The sequence below is a fragment of the Corvus brachyrhynchos genome, unplaced genomic scaffold, assembly GCF_000691975.1.
Source record: "Corvus brachyrhynchos isolate BGI_N302 unplaced genomic scaffold, ASM69197v1 scaffold279, whole genome shotgun sequence".
NCBI classification, from domain to species: domain Eukaryota; kingdom Metazoa; phylum Chordata; class Aves; order Passeriformes; family Corvidae; genus Corvus; species Corvus brachyrhynchos.
Window position 1 is genome coordinate 7,813,195 of NW_008246060.1, and position 14,110 is coordinate 7,827,304.

A 14,110-nucleotide genomic window follows, 5' to 3' on the forward strand; every position below is an offset into this window, starting at 1 on the left:
CCCCGCGGGGCCAGACCCAGGGCAGCGACAGCACCGGGTCCCAGTGACTGTCGCGGGGCGAGGCGGGGTAACGTGCCAGGCCCTCCCAGGGTTCCGAACACCAGGCGTAGGGATAAGCAGCGGGCCCGCCCTGCTTGGAGCGTAGGGGAACGGGAGAGGCCCAGACTGTGCTTAAATGGAGCCCGGCGGCAGAGGTCGCGGGGGAGGCTCCGGGTTAAGAGGGTCGGCACCAGTAAGGTCACCCTGGAGGCGCCGCGAACGCGGAGGATGGGACAGGATTCGCTGCTGTGCCAAGTGCCCGGGCTCGCTGCCCCGCCGGACCATGGCTGCCCCACACGGATTCAGGCTCCTTGACAGCAAAGAAAGGGTTGTGTTTACTTAAACTGGGCTAGTAAAGTGTGCACAAGGATCTGTGCCTTTCCTAACTATAGAGGGAGTGCTTCAGGCCCTCGCCTTGCATACATATCTTAAAGGTAGCTTTGACAATTCAAACTAAAATCCCCCCTAATTGTTCTCAGAACTACTTGCATTTTCTTCGGATATCTGTGTAGAAGTTTTCTATGTCGTGTTGTGGTTTTCAGGTTTTTGGTTTGTTTGGGGTTTTTTTGTTTGTTTTTTTTTTGTTGTTTTTTTTTTTTTTTTTTGTTATAATGCACACCTAGAATTAGTCGCCTCTTTCCAAGTGATTTATGAATTATACATGTAAGATGGGGTTTGAGCATTTTTTTCTACAGTGATTGGTGTGACTGTCCTGTCACTGGAGCTTTTAAGAACTAAACCACTACTGAATAACTTTCCTGTCTAAATTGCAAGCTTACTAAAAAGTAATGTCATAGTCAGTGTTTGGCATCTGAAGCAAGAATTTTTAAACCCCCTGACTTAATTCTGACATTGGTGCCTAATATCTGTTTATTGTCAGTAGATTTAGATGGAATCTCAGTATCTGAAGCAATGCCTGGGAAGTTGCTTGACGAAGGGACTGGCAGAGGTTGTAGAGCATCGGCCAGCAGATCCCATAGAGTATCTTGCACACTGGATTTACAATTATAGAAGAAACTTAGATGAAGAAAAAAAGGTGCATCCAACTTAGGCAAAAAAACATTGCTACAATATAATTGATGCTATTTAATATCTCTTTCATTTTTATGTTTAATTGATTCTATGTTACCGGTGAAATAGAGAGTGCTGGAGAGAGCTGAGCTGGAACAAGAACGGGAGGCAGCCATAGCTGAACTTGAAAGGTTAAAAATCCAGGAAGAAGAGGAGCGGAAACTTGAAGAGCAACGTCAGGTTATTATTATTTAATAATAGATAATTCTAAGCAGCATATGGTGCTGTGGCATCTTGGAGTACATCTTTGTGTACTTCTAATAGCTGCATAATGACTGATAAAAGTGACATAATGCAAGTATTTTAATCTCACTTTTCTGAGTAAAAGAAATTATTAGTCAGCACATGGGTAGGAAAACTTACATACTAGGCAGTAAAATGTTATTAAAAAATGAAGGCTGTTAAGGTAAAAAGCAGCCAATTTAGGACTTATGTGAGAAGTAACTGAAAATATTGTTTGGGCTTATAATATGAGAAAAAAATACAGTATCTGTGTTTCTAGCCATTCTTTATAAAGACATCATGTGAATTCAGTGTTGTTGTGGTGATGTTGATGTGATCTGACTGCACTTTTTTTGTATGGCTGACTTTCATGATGTTAAAATCAAAAGCTTAATTTTAAATTTATGCTGATCACATTAAGCCCAGCTCTGGTGTAAGATGCATTCATTTTATTTCACTTGCACTTACAAAATTTGGAATTTACTGATTTGCAAACCAAAAGTAATGTGCTTAAGGGTTTCATGAGTGATGTAAAATAGTAAATGAAAATGACAAGATTGTGTCAAGAGATAATTCACAAAGCATTAAATAAATCATTTCACATAAGCTGTGGGTAAGATGTTGAACAATGCTCATATTAGATGCATTTTTTTGTTAACCTAACTCAGTTTTGGCCATAGTCAGATACTCAGGCACGTTTTGATTTTATGTACCAAAAAGGAATAGAAAACTATGACCATACTTCTATTTACGCACAAAATGCAAGAGCAAACAGTATTCTCTAGTGTTGTTGAAAGTAAATACTTAGATCATGCAGTTTCTGAAGTTTTGATGTAATAGGACTTAAGTTCACAATTAATAAACACTTTCTGTTAGACATTTCCAATTGTAAATACTAAAGGTTGCTGATGGGCATGATTTATGTTAATGACATTGCTTGCCAAATTTTTCTATAGATTTGATTCTATATTGATTCATCCATCTGTGCTAGATATTACACAAAGTATCAAAGAGCTCAATCCAAAGGATAGGAGATAACTAATACAGACTGATAAAAGAGCATGTGTAATGAGACAGTATCTGAAGTGTGTACACTAACTTCAGTTAATTGTTTCTTCTTCCTCTTGGTAGTAAAACCTTTTTATCCATAAGAGTCTCAAAACTTTGAAAATGTTGAGCCAGATAATACAGAAATGACTTTGTTATTAACATAACATGGCAGCTGTAAAGTTTTTATTTACAATTTCAGTTATGAAATACACTGTAAACAATGTGGTAAAAAAGATAAATGTGGGGGGTTTTTTCTTCCTAATTTGTCCTTTTTTAAACTGTTTGCAGGCTCAGCTGGAAAAAGAGCGTGAGGAGTTGGAGTTGCAAAAAAAACTTGCGGAGTTGGAACTGCAGAATAAAGAAGCTGAAATGCACTTGCAGCAGGAAGATGAAGAGGTTTAAGCCAATACTTAGTTGGTGGTTTGAAAATACCATTAATCAACCATTTTTTCCAGATGCTGGCATCAATTGCAAAACACAGAGCAGAAGCCCATGAGTGTTGGACTAACACATAATTAAAAAAGCAAGAGTGTAGTTGGGGGGGAATGTCTAACACGTGGCTTCTGCAGTCTGGATTTTAGACTTGAATTCTGGCCAGAACAGAAGTTTATTGCAAATATTCAGCATAAGGTCAGCTTAGCTGATGCTTCCACATTCCTTGGTGGTATTTATTAGAAAATTTTATAAAATAAGCATGTCTAATTTAAATATCCAGACAGTAATGCTTTACAGGGTGTTAGCACAAAGTCAACCTACTGTATCTGGAAAAGGAGCTGTGTTTTAGAATTGCAATGCCTCTGGCTTCTGATATCTTCCTGGTGTATGGGAATTTATACTAATATAAGAGTGTGTGTACCGATATCCATGTTTATGGTCTTTTAATACTGCTTCAGTAAGAACATACATGGATAATTGGCATGTTTATCTCCCTAAAGCTTTTAAAAGTGCATATTTCTTAAATTTATGTGGAGCACAGAGTATTTTAGAAATATCTAAGTTTTTAGAGCACTCTTAAAATACTGACAAAATATAATCATAGGAAGATGAGAGTATGAAAGTGACAGAAAAAAATGAATATGTAAAAATTTTAAATTGCTGTTAATTTAAAAAAAAAAGATAAAAATAGGGTTAAGCATACAAAGACCATATTCCCATATAGTAAATTTGTGTAGCACTTATCTAAAGTATTATCTTTATATTAACATGTAATGTCATTTTAACACATGATTTCATGGCATGGGACATTTTAACTGAAAACTAGTTTTCATTACCACAGGAAAATGAAAAGGCAATACCTGACGATATAGATGGATCTGGAACACCTACTTCATCCAAAGCTGAGAAGCCAGATGAGAGTGAACAGGTAAGTATTTAGAAAGAGATTATAAATTATTGATTCTTACAGATCTGCTTTTCTGTGCTGACCTATCAAAAGGTTAAAACTGTTGGTGGCTCTCCCCTGTGGTTTTAAGAGATGGTGTTTTGGCCACAACTTCCAAACTGCCCTTAGCAGCACTCTGGTAGGAGTTAAGGCATTCTAAAAGACTCTGTGGTGCTGGCTGACTATATCCTCAAGAGTTAAAACACCCTTTTGTATTCAGATATGTTACTGACTAAAGCATGAATGTACTCAGAGAGGAGGCAGCCTTCCTGTGCTGTGTGAACCATTGTATCACTTCATTTCTGACTAAATCACTTCATTTCTGGTACCAGTAGTGTAATTCTAGCTCAGAATTTATGTTGTGATATTAGTATGCTTTGTACTTAGGGTTACTTTAATAACAGCCTGTTTTATTAGTGTTCTCTGTATAGATTTATGAAAATACTTGTGATTGTTCTTAGGGTAAGGTTTTCACTGGTGTTTTTTCCACTGAGGTAAATCAGATGAGTATGCAAGATCTCATATAGCCCAAATTTTTATAATTTCCTGATAATTACATATTAAAAAATATTCTTGAGTCTTTGGGCATATTTTATGAGTTCTTTAATAAACAAATTGCAAAACCAGAAGTGAAAATGAGTAGTGAGTAGTAAGTAGTACCTGCTGGTTCCTACATGTGCCAGGTTTTCAGGCCTAAAGGTGTTAGATTACATTGGCTTTTGGGGATGTTTTTTCAGGTTTTACAGTGATGTGTTTGCTACAAATTAAGAACAGATTGATAAAATAAGATCTATAAGCTTGTACTGTTGATTCTGCCCTCAAATCACAGTGCTTCATCCAAATTTGCTGGATTTCATAATAGAAGTCTGGTGATGACATTCATTGTATTCCACTGAATGGAAGAATACATGGTTATACTGATAAGTACCAACTTGTTTATCATGGGCAGTTTTGTCTGTTTTCCTTTTTACAAAGTTCAGTGAATGCTGGTAAGTCATAGAATTTTTTTGTTGTCATTTTTCAGAGCCAAACAGATCTCTCAACAGTAACAGAAGAAGAAAGTACCAACTGACCTGAAAGCAGTAAAAATATTTTCTACTCATTAATCGCTGATCCTGAAGTTTAGTATCTTGATTTATGTATTTTATAAGTAGAACTGATTTACGTACCTGTTTCTCCAGTGTCTGTTTTCAAGGTGTTTGTATAAAGTCTGCTAATTCTGACACTGATTCTTCCTTTTTGTTCTTAAACTGTAGCTAGCATGGCTGACTTGAAGGAAGAAAATTGCAGTTGAAATGAAAGCAGCAAATATTTTTTCTACTTATTGCATATCTAAGTAACCATAATAAATACAAATATAACTAATGTGTCTATATTATTTGAGGATCGATGCTACAATATAAGTTGGATCAGTATTAAATAATAAAATAAATAAAAGAATAAAATATTACTGAAAATTATTTTCCAAGAATTTGAATGGTTTTTGATAGAAAAAGGGAATGCTGTACAGATTAGAAGATGGAGAGAGTGTTCTGGACATCAGACTTGGTGCAAAAATCCAATCAGAAGATTTCCCAAATATATTTGGAAGAGATAAATTTAACTCTGACTCGGTAGACAGATGTACTAGATCTTGTCTCTTCAAAATCATAAGGTGGTCTTTGTAATATGGGGTGTTTGCTCCAGGCTTTATTAGAACCTTTTTTGGGTATTGTGTGGTACTAGGTGAGCTGCAAGTGTCTGCATGTCAGTTTTGATTAGTCAAGGTTTTAAGCCTTTTCTGCATTTTTCTTGAATTTGTAAATCAACAAATTAAATCTGTGTTGTCTACTAAATATCATTATTATTTCTCAAAACTTCACTTCTAAAAATCTGGAAGAATATTTAGCTCTATCCATAGTTATCTATAAAAATAAATTTTATAATCCTTAAAGATGCATTTTTATAAGAACAGATGTTTGTAATCACTGGTATCTTGATATAGGTTGTCAAGAGTGTTCTCTGTCTGTTTGTTATAAATGGAAAAGACATCAGCATTAAGAAATCCTGCACTTCAATAAAATGTGCCTTTGCATCTCTGTCTTCTAATACAGGTTAGTTGGTCATGGCCGATACTGTGTAATGAAAATGCCTTTCATTACAAAATCAGTGCATAATTAATGCATTCACTGCATTCTTCAGTTTTGGGATGAAAGAGATTTTTCTGATAATTTCACTTCAATTTTTTAATAGTATCGCTGACTCTAAGGGGTTTGCTATCCTTGCCAAACTGTTAAAAATATCTATGCACCCAACATACAAAGGACAATCGCATAATAAATGGTTTCCTGCTCTGAATAACTGGTTTTGATCATGTAGATCAGACTAAGAATAATCCTATCAATTTTTAAAAACATAATAACTATTGATTTTTCATACAGTAATATATTATTTTTTCTCTTAAAGTACATTTATTAAAAAAATCCTCTGCCCATTTTATTGCTACATTGCTTTTTGGATGCTGTTAATAACCACGTCTTACATGAGTATCCTTAAAATCAAAAGAGGAAAATGTCATTACCAGGTGTAAATACTTAGAAATGTTTGTGTAACTTTTGGGACAATGAAAAATGGAACTACTTTTGTGACTAGGTGGTCAGGCTTTGCTGTCTACATTTATTCTGCCTGGTACAGGTTTGCAGTTTCTATGATAGTCAAAACCTTTCCTGTGGCATGAATACACCCTTGTGGCTGATGTTTCAGTAAGCAGCTTTTGGCACAGTTTATGATTATATTTATTAGTAACAGTTACAACAGAATCCTGTAAGGACACTATTTGATACCACAGTTCTAATTACACCTGCATGCACAGGAGCTTCTGATGACAATCTCAAAAGGGTGGAGTAAATGGAAAAACATACGGAGTTTCTCTTTTAAACCACTATTTATAACTGATTCTTAATTTTTAGATTAACATTTTCAAAAATTGGTAACTCATGTCCATTTACACTTAATGTCCAGTCACGTTGACCGTGAAAATTCCAACCTCCGTATAGCCTTCAAAATGTAAGACACTATTTTAAAACATGCTAGAAAATAATTCTAATGATGCGTTGCTTTCATTTTTTTAATCTTTTCATTCTATTTGTATCTTTGTTTGATTTTTTTAATAATGTGTCCACTAGAGTGCATCCTAAATAAACACAGTGGGAACTGTCAGTTAAAGCCCATGGAAACTACAACTTCTGTTTGTCATTTTGTTTCAGCTTATTTTTAACTATGACTTTTTCTTTGTGGTCCTGCAGTCCATATTCCCCACTTTCTTTCAAGGTAGGAAGTTTTGGATGGAAACTTTTATCAGAAAATTACTTAGCAAGGGTCAAAATAAAGTGCTAGATTCCAATTTACCTCTTTCGTTATTGTTAGGTACAGAAAACATTTGTTGTTAAAATGTTATTTGTAGGAATTCTCATTTTTTTTCAGGATTTCATGTGCACAGACCTGGGCCATTATTCCCCTTCTACAGCTTTATAGGAATTCTTATCTTGGGTATGGGACAAGAGGTAAACAGTTCTTGGCTCAGTGCTTTCTTAAAGTGCAAACCTGCCTATTGGTAACTTGCAAATGTAGTTCACAACAAAGATGACTTCTGCCTGAGTGTCTGAACTGGGAGGGAAATTAAGGCAGCTTAAAATAATTTTTTACCTTCTCTTTCTGAACTTTCACCTTCTTTGGAGTATAGCAAGCTAGAGCCTGGAGGAGGACAGATGACTATTTTAGTTACTGCACATGATGTGATTTCAGAAGTGTTAACACAATTTAACCGCTGCATAAAATGTAAAGTTGTATGTTGGGGAAAAAAAAAACCAATTACTAAATGTAACTTCATCTATGGCTTACACTCCCTTTGAATACATTTTTATGGAATGAAGAAAATAGAATTCAGAGACAGATGATGGAAATTGTCACTGAAAATAAGGGGCTGAATACTGACAGATTTATGAAATTGTAGTTTTTCCTTTCTTCAGAGTAAGAGCAGTCCTGTTCAGGCCATGTCCAGATCCTTCAGAGAACATGCTGATAGTAACATGCCCATTCACAGCTGTTCTCATTCCAGCAATACTGAAGCACAAGGATGAAAACAGATATGAAGCCTAGAATAGGACAAAATGATTCAGGTTAACTATCAGTGTGCTCACAGAGGTGAAAACCCAGCTCTGCAGTGTGAGAACCTTCTCTTGCATGGAGAAATACATGTTGCAGCAAGCACATTTTAAAGTTATCTTTTAATAGAATAGGTTTTATTAAGTTTGCAGTCCCCTTTATGATGAATGGTTTTCCTTCAGAGTCTAAAAGAACTAACTTATCTTTTTGTAAGCAAAAGCTTTTTACAGTAATTTGCTAATGGTAATGGGAGCCAGATGAACTAGTCTGGATTAAATGTTAAATTGAATTCCTCTGAACTTCGCTAATACAGCTTACTCGTATTTGAAGTCAGCTATTAATTGTTTTACTTCAAAGAAGTTTTTCCTGTACTTAGGTTAGGAAAAGAGTAGTGTTTTCTATTGACTACAGCTAGCAAAGAGAGTCTAAGCCTGTTATTTGCTGATAAGGACTGATGTACTTTTTAAAATACCTTACCAGTACACTTGTTTGCTTTTTGGTTTTGTTTTTGAGGCGTTGTTTTTTTGGGGGGTTTTGTTTGGGTTTTTTTGTGGGGGAGTTTGTTTGCTTGGTTTTATTTTTTATTATTACTTATTATTATTTTATTATTACTTATTATTTATTTATTATTACTTTTGTTTGTTTTCTGGCACTATCATTATAGACCTTCATGCAGTCATTGTATTTTATACTCAGGTATTTGTTATAATTCATACAATGGAAGAAGTTACACTATTAGCAGCATTTGTACAGGTATTGGGCTAATTGTAATGGAAGAAAGGCCAGGTAGAGAGGAAGGTGCCCTTTTTTTGAGCTGTCACAGTGTAGCAGAATTTTTAAGAAGTTAAGCAGAAGACTCATTCCCAGAATTGGAAGTTCTCAGATGTATATGCAGCTTCAATACTGTGGGTCTTCCCTGTTAAATTGCACCTCATAGAATCATTATCATTAACCAAAATCAGTGTCTATTTTGGATGAGAATTTTTGCAATCTATACTATTTTTTATTGTAAATAAATTAGAAAATATTACATCATGAAAAATTACATTCATTAGAGCCTGTCTGAAGATACTGAGTGCTCCCATTTTTTCTTTAATTGCAGGTCATCCAAAATCAATGCCCAAAAATTGAAACCATTTTATTATTAATACTGGACATGTTTGTTTCATCACCTAAAAGTAAGTGCACGTTCATACTGTCAAGTAATGTAATGAGCAGAGAAGGTTGCCATTTGGTTCTGGTTGATTAATCTTTTTTGAGTTATCTGGTACAAAGGCTCCATTGACATTTCTGTACTGCTGCAGTAATATATGCTTCACTGAAAATTCCAAATTTTCCCTCCTTGCTTTGCATCCGGCACAATTTAAAATTCCAATGTACTTTATATGGTGATGTGAAGCTTGGATTTGATTTAGAAATAAAAATTGATATTTAGGCATATCACACCAAAATTATCTGAATTGTAGCTTCTCTAAGGGCATTTTGAAGGTTTAGGAATTTTTAAATAAACTCTCCAAGGAGATTCTGCCACTTTCTCCATGTAGTCATTCATGGATCTCAATAGAAGTTGATATCATAAAAGTTTTGGGTTTTTCTTCCCATAATCTTGGGAAAGTAAATGTGAAAAATGTGACTTTCATTTGATGCAAGAACCAACGGGTGTTTCAGTTCAGCAAATTATTTTATTTAGTGGTCCCTCTATAATTTAGATGTTGTCTAGCAGATTCCAGATAAAGAAATTGGCTTTTCCTGGGGGAGGAGGAGGAAGTATGTTTGAACTTGATTAGTGGTTTGGTTAGTCTGTTTTTCTTAATGAACTGAATCATATTTCCAGCTCCATTATAGAGCTGATTGGTTTTGTTGTTTTGTTTCAAAAAAAATTGAGGCAAACCCTTTTTTGGTGCACTGAAGATATCTTCCAAGGATCTCAGTCTTGGTCTCCTTGAAGTTGCTGAAAAAGTTGTGGTTGAAATCGTAAGAGGATTGAGCTCTCAACTAACATGGAATTCTACCTCTGAGAAGCCATCTCCTCGTTATTAAACTTTTAATGTACGTAATATTAAAACAGGAGAGAATTGATTGCCTCAAACTGTATGCAAGGCAGACATCACAGAAATAAAAAGAGATTAATTGTGGGGAGGGTTGGAGAGAGGAAACATTCAGATAATAAATCATTCCCATTTCAGCAGAGGGGCACTGCAGCTCTCTTTTGCTCCGTTTCAAGTCACATTCCTGGGAGTGTGTTAGGCTTCTCCAATCATTCTGCTTAATTTCTACTCCACCTCTTAGATGTACTTTCTTCCAGAAATGACTGGCTGCACACAGACACACCTGTATTTGGTTCATTATCTTAAGCAATTGCGGTTTTGCCACTGATGTGTTTAGTAGATAAGTTTAAAAAAATGTTATTTATTTAGCTGATAATTGTAACCCTGGAAACAGGATCTGTTTGTTTCATTGTAAGCCAGGCTGCACTGAAAAGTTACCCTTAGGCACTGACAGCTGAAAATTTCTTGGGCTGGGGCTGCGGTGCAGTTCTGAGACAGCTGTTCTTCAACGTTTTTCAGTGGGCATATGTATCTAAGAGGAGCCTATAGCAAAAATGCACCAGTGTTTCATAGCAAAAATGCACCAGTATTTCGTTTCTCACTTGAACTTGGGTTAAGTGTTATTGTATTTGCTTGTATTTAAAACCTATGGAGTCAGATTTATTGGCAAGAAGTATGAACTCTGCAAAAACTACGACTGATCGTATACTAAAGCACTATACTGAAACACTAACTATTCTCTTATCTCAAAAGATCATGTGTTTATAGGCACCTTTTTGCCACTGCTCACATGTAGGCTGCTGTTAACCCAAGCATGTTTTCCCCTTACCCTTCTTATGTGACTTTTCCAGGGGTTTTTTTAGCTATCACTTGGAAACTCAGCATAGTTACAATGTGTGAATGTGTCTATAAATTTGCCCAAGCTTTGCATGGCACAAAAAGTCAGGAAATACAGCCAGACCTATATATTTCTATTTCTATACATTTGGTCTGCCTCTTGACAGAGTAAAGGCAGGCTTCTTTATTTTGGTGCAGTTTCTTCAAAAGTCTCTCCAGCAGCTACAGCTCTCTCATTATTCTGTGACTACGAGAAAGTTGCCACTTTTGTCTGTGCTAAGCTCATGCAGCTGGCAGCTATACACCAATATTCTTTTTCATACTTCTTTAAATCAAAGGACCATCTAACCTTTAGAAAAAGATCCACTGACTTCTCTCAGTTTTGCTTTGTCTGGTAGGATAAGTAAAATCCTAGTTTTAAGTAAAATAAATTTTTATTGCTTACAGTATTTCATTGTTGTAAACACCATAAAAATGAAATCTGCAGCTTTGAATAGGTTCAAATAACTGTGAACTCAAAATCTGGAAATGAATTTCATATTTTAGTTTCTAAGGAGATCAGGTCTGTGCTTTACTGAATTTGCTGGCAGGAATCCCATTGAGTCCTAGTAGAACATTCATGCCAACTGCGTGGGAATATCTGTATGTGTCTTAAAAATAATTACACATTGAAATAACCTTGCTGCCCTTGCCTCTAAAGACTTACAGAATCCCAGTGAGATATTTTATGGTACTGCAGAGGTGGAGAGGGAACAAACTAGAACTGATTACCCAAAGCCTCTGACTGTTGCTCTTGGGATTCTAAGCCATTGCTAGCAAATGGGAATAATTTAACAATAAGCTGCAGTATAAATTAGCCATTAGTTTTCTCATTAGCCAAGGTTTCTAAAACTACAGAAAAGAAGATATCTGAGAGGAGTTGGCTTATGCTAGGTGCCAATTTCAATACCAATTTTCAAAAGCAGAAAATGGTGTGCTTCACTTCACTGGCTAAACTTTCTATGTATGAGTCAAATGCTTTTTCTTCTCAGAGTCAATAGGAGTAGTTGATAGGTGGTGATTGTGGCAGGCCTGCTCTGATCTCTGTTTTCTGGCTGACTTACCGAACTGTTGAGAGGCCAAAGGCAACACTGGTGTTTAATTACAAGCAACAGAGATTGTGGACATAAGAAAGAAGCAGTAGCAGGAAACCTGTAAGCTGTCAACCTCAGAAACAGGAAAGAATCCTCTGCATAGAAACACAATCAGTGATTGGTATGAATGTAGGAAATTAGGGTGCTCCTTAAATTGATTAGTAGGAAAACCTGGAAGAGGGAAAAAAGAAAAAAAATCAAGGGGTAAGAAAATATTGGAGTAGAAGAAAGAGATAGAGATATACCCTAAGAGCAGCTCTTCCACATGTTTAGCTATGAGCTGTTACCTGTGGGTAGCCTATATACCTATGTAGGGTAGGGTTTAAGGTGGTAGAAGGACTAAAACCGTCTTCTTCCTTGAGATGATCTAGTGTTGCTGGTTTATTTTCTGGAGTACTGAGATTTGTGCATAACTTGAATACTCTCCATTGCAAAAATAAAAAAGTTACTGATCTTAAACCTTAAGAATAAAATTTGAAATTTATAGTCTTACTTCACATTGCAAACACTGATCAAATTCAGGAGGTTTGTTGGGGCTTTTTTTTGTTCGTTCGAATCATTTTTCATGTTTTAGTACAACAAGTAAGGTGTAAAATTCTAGATACTGATATTTCTCATTGCTAAAAGTATTCTTGTTGCTAAGGGTCAAAGCAAGATTGTAACACATCACAAGTTGAGCTTTCTAGCTTGTTTTGGGGCAAGGGAGTTAGAAGAAAAAGAAAAGAGGAAGAGTATCATAATGAAACTGTGAGATGGCAACTATATCTATAAGCCAAAAGATCTTTTGGTGAGATCCATTTTTCATTCCATATTTTGTCTGTGAACAGGAATCTGTTGATTGTGTTCTGATTGTTGTATGAATTTTTCTATAGTACTATTTATGTCCTTGTGTTAGTTGATGCTACATACCCTTCATCCATTATCTAGTATCCCCTGTTTAGACAGATGTCTAAGAATGTTTTTGGCTGTGTTTTATTTCAGACTTGCGTATCTGAAACTGCTGAATCACCAACTGCAGTGAAATCTTTCAGACATAGATGAACAATAGTAATCTTTGCTGGTTGCTAATGTATTTGCCCAGGTGAAGTATGTGAAATTGCTACTTAAGTGGCAGCCTTCCCAGTCTGGATCAACTGTAGCAACACGGTCAGGTTGGAGGATTTCTGAAAGATGGGACCAATCAGTTAATTTAGTTAAGGGTTTCCTGCAGACCTCGCAGCACCAGTAGAGCATTTGAGCTCTGTAGCAGTGATAGCAGGAGAATTTCTGAAAAGGCTGTGAATAACCACGGGTAGGAATCATGGCTAAAATGAATCTTGGATGTGTGGTGTATCTTTTTCTCCTGATAGCCATACACACTTAATTCTGGAGCTCACAGCATGGTGTAGTTACTTTCAGTCATGTAAAATGCATGTAAAATTATGCTATGCATTATTTACTAGATTAGTACTGAGTGTTTGAGTAGATGTGTGCCTGTATCAAGCAGTTCAAGTATGTAAATATTTTCTTTGCAAGCATAGAAGAGGTACATCTGCAAATATTGGTTATTGTTTCACATACACTGTGCATATGGGCAAGACTTGTAAAGGGTTTTGGTCCAGAAAAGTAACTACAGTTTTATACCACATGAAGGAAAAGTATCTTCTGGTATTATATTTCAAAAAAGTCAAAAGTGTCTGAATTTAACCTAATGTTACTTGTCAGGAAGCCAGAATTAACGAATTCCACAACTGTTCTTGCAGGTAGGTTTCTGAAACCTGACTTCATGTACTAAAGTCAATATTTGTTTCAAAGTCCAAAGACCACCTGTACTGTAAACATCTATGAAACACTGCAGCAAAAACTCTTGGGTAATAGCTGTTTAAATGCATCAGTCTGTTTCCTAAGGCACTGAGGAAATCCTAATGGTTTACATATATACACTAATAATGTCACAAGACATGGGAGAGCAGAAGATCGTACAGAGCCCACACTGCTGGAAGCCAGCTGAAGTTCCCTGTCAAATTGTTTTTGAGATACAGATCTATGGCTGTAATGGGGTTTAGTCTGGGCAGGTGATCAGACCTGTCCTTAACAGCAAGGAGCCCCAGCTGCTCCCTCAGAAAGGAGCTGTGGCTGTGTGTGGATCTCATGTGTGGTCACACCCCATGCAATTGAAATTAAGGGTTGTGCTTTGTTACATGCCA

The 14,110-nt window shown here is 36.1% G+C and overlaps 1 protein-coding gene and 1 long non-coding RNA gene across 6 annotated transcripts in view; one reads left to right on the forward strand and one right to left on the reverse strand.

Moving 5' to 3' along the window:
- On the forward strand, positions 1-6,961 carry LOC103623683 (DPY30 domain-containing protein 1). Of its 4 annotated transcripts, none has more exons than XM_017746210.1 (6): positions 1-67; positions 923-1,075; positions 1,180-1,290; positions 2,671-2,778; positions 3,659-3,745; positions 4,788-6,961. In XM_017746210.1, exons 2-6 carry the CDS (start codon positions 929-931, stop codon positions 4,833-4,835), a joined length of 501 nt encoding a protein of 166 aa, XP_017601699.1. In that variant the 5' UTR covers positions 1-67; positions 923-928; the 3' UTR covers positions 4,836-6,961. The 4 variants fall into 4 exon arrangements, with proteins under 4 accessions (XP_017601699.1, XP_008641034.1, XP_017601700.1 ...); XM_008642812.2 differs by having other exon boundaries at positions 7-473; positions 920-1,075; XM_017746211.1 differs by having other exon boundaries at positions 7-473.
- Positions 6,962-7,622: 661 nt separating this feature from the next.
- LOC108449638 overlaps positions 7,623-14,110 on the reverse strand; it is a 12,076-nt gene continuing 5,588 nt past the window's right edge. The window contains exons 2-3 of one of the 2 annotated variants that reach the window (XR_001865888.1): positions 11,895-12,095; positions 7,623-7,896 (exon numbers count right to left, since the gene is read on the reverse strand). This is a non-coding gene — a long non-coding RNA (uncharacterized LOC108449638). The remainder of the gene's footprint in view (positions 7,897-11,894; positions 12,096-14,110) is intronic. The other variant, XR_001865889.1, reaches the window with a different exon arrangement.

What these genes read in the sequence shown, in the direction of transcription:
- LOC103623683 (XM_017746210.1), top strand. Translation starts at nt 929, where the DNA reads ATGGAATCTCAGTATCTGAAGCAATGCCTGGGAAGTTGCTTGACGAAG. An exon ending in AACTTGAAGAGCAACGTCAG is followed by an intron (nt 1,291 to 2,670) that starts GTTATTATTATT and finishes AACTGTTTGCAG; the next exon opens with GCTCAGCTGGAAAAAGAGCG. An exon ending in AGCCAGATGAGAGTGAACAG is followed by an intron (nt 3,746 to 4,787) that starts GTAAGTATTTAG and finishes GTCATTTTTCAG; the next exon opens with AGCCAAACAGATCTCTCAAC.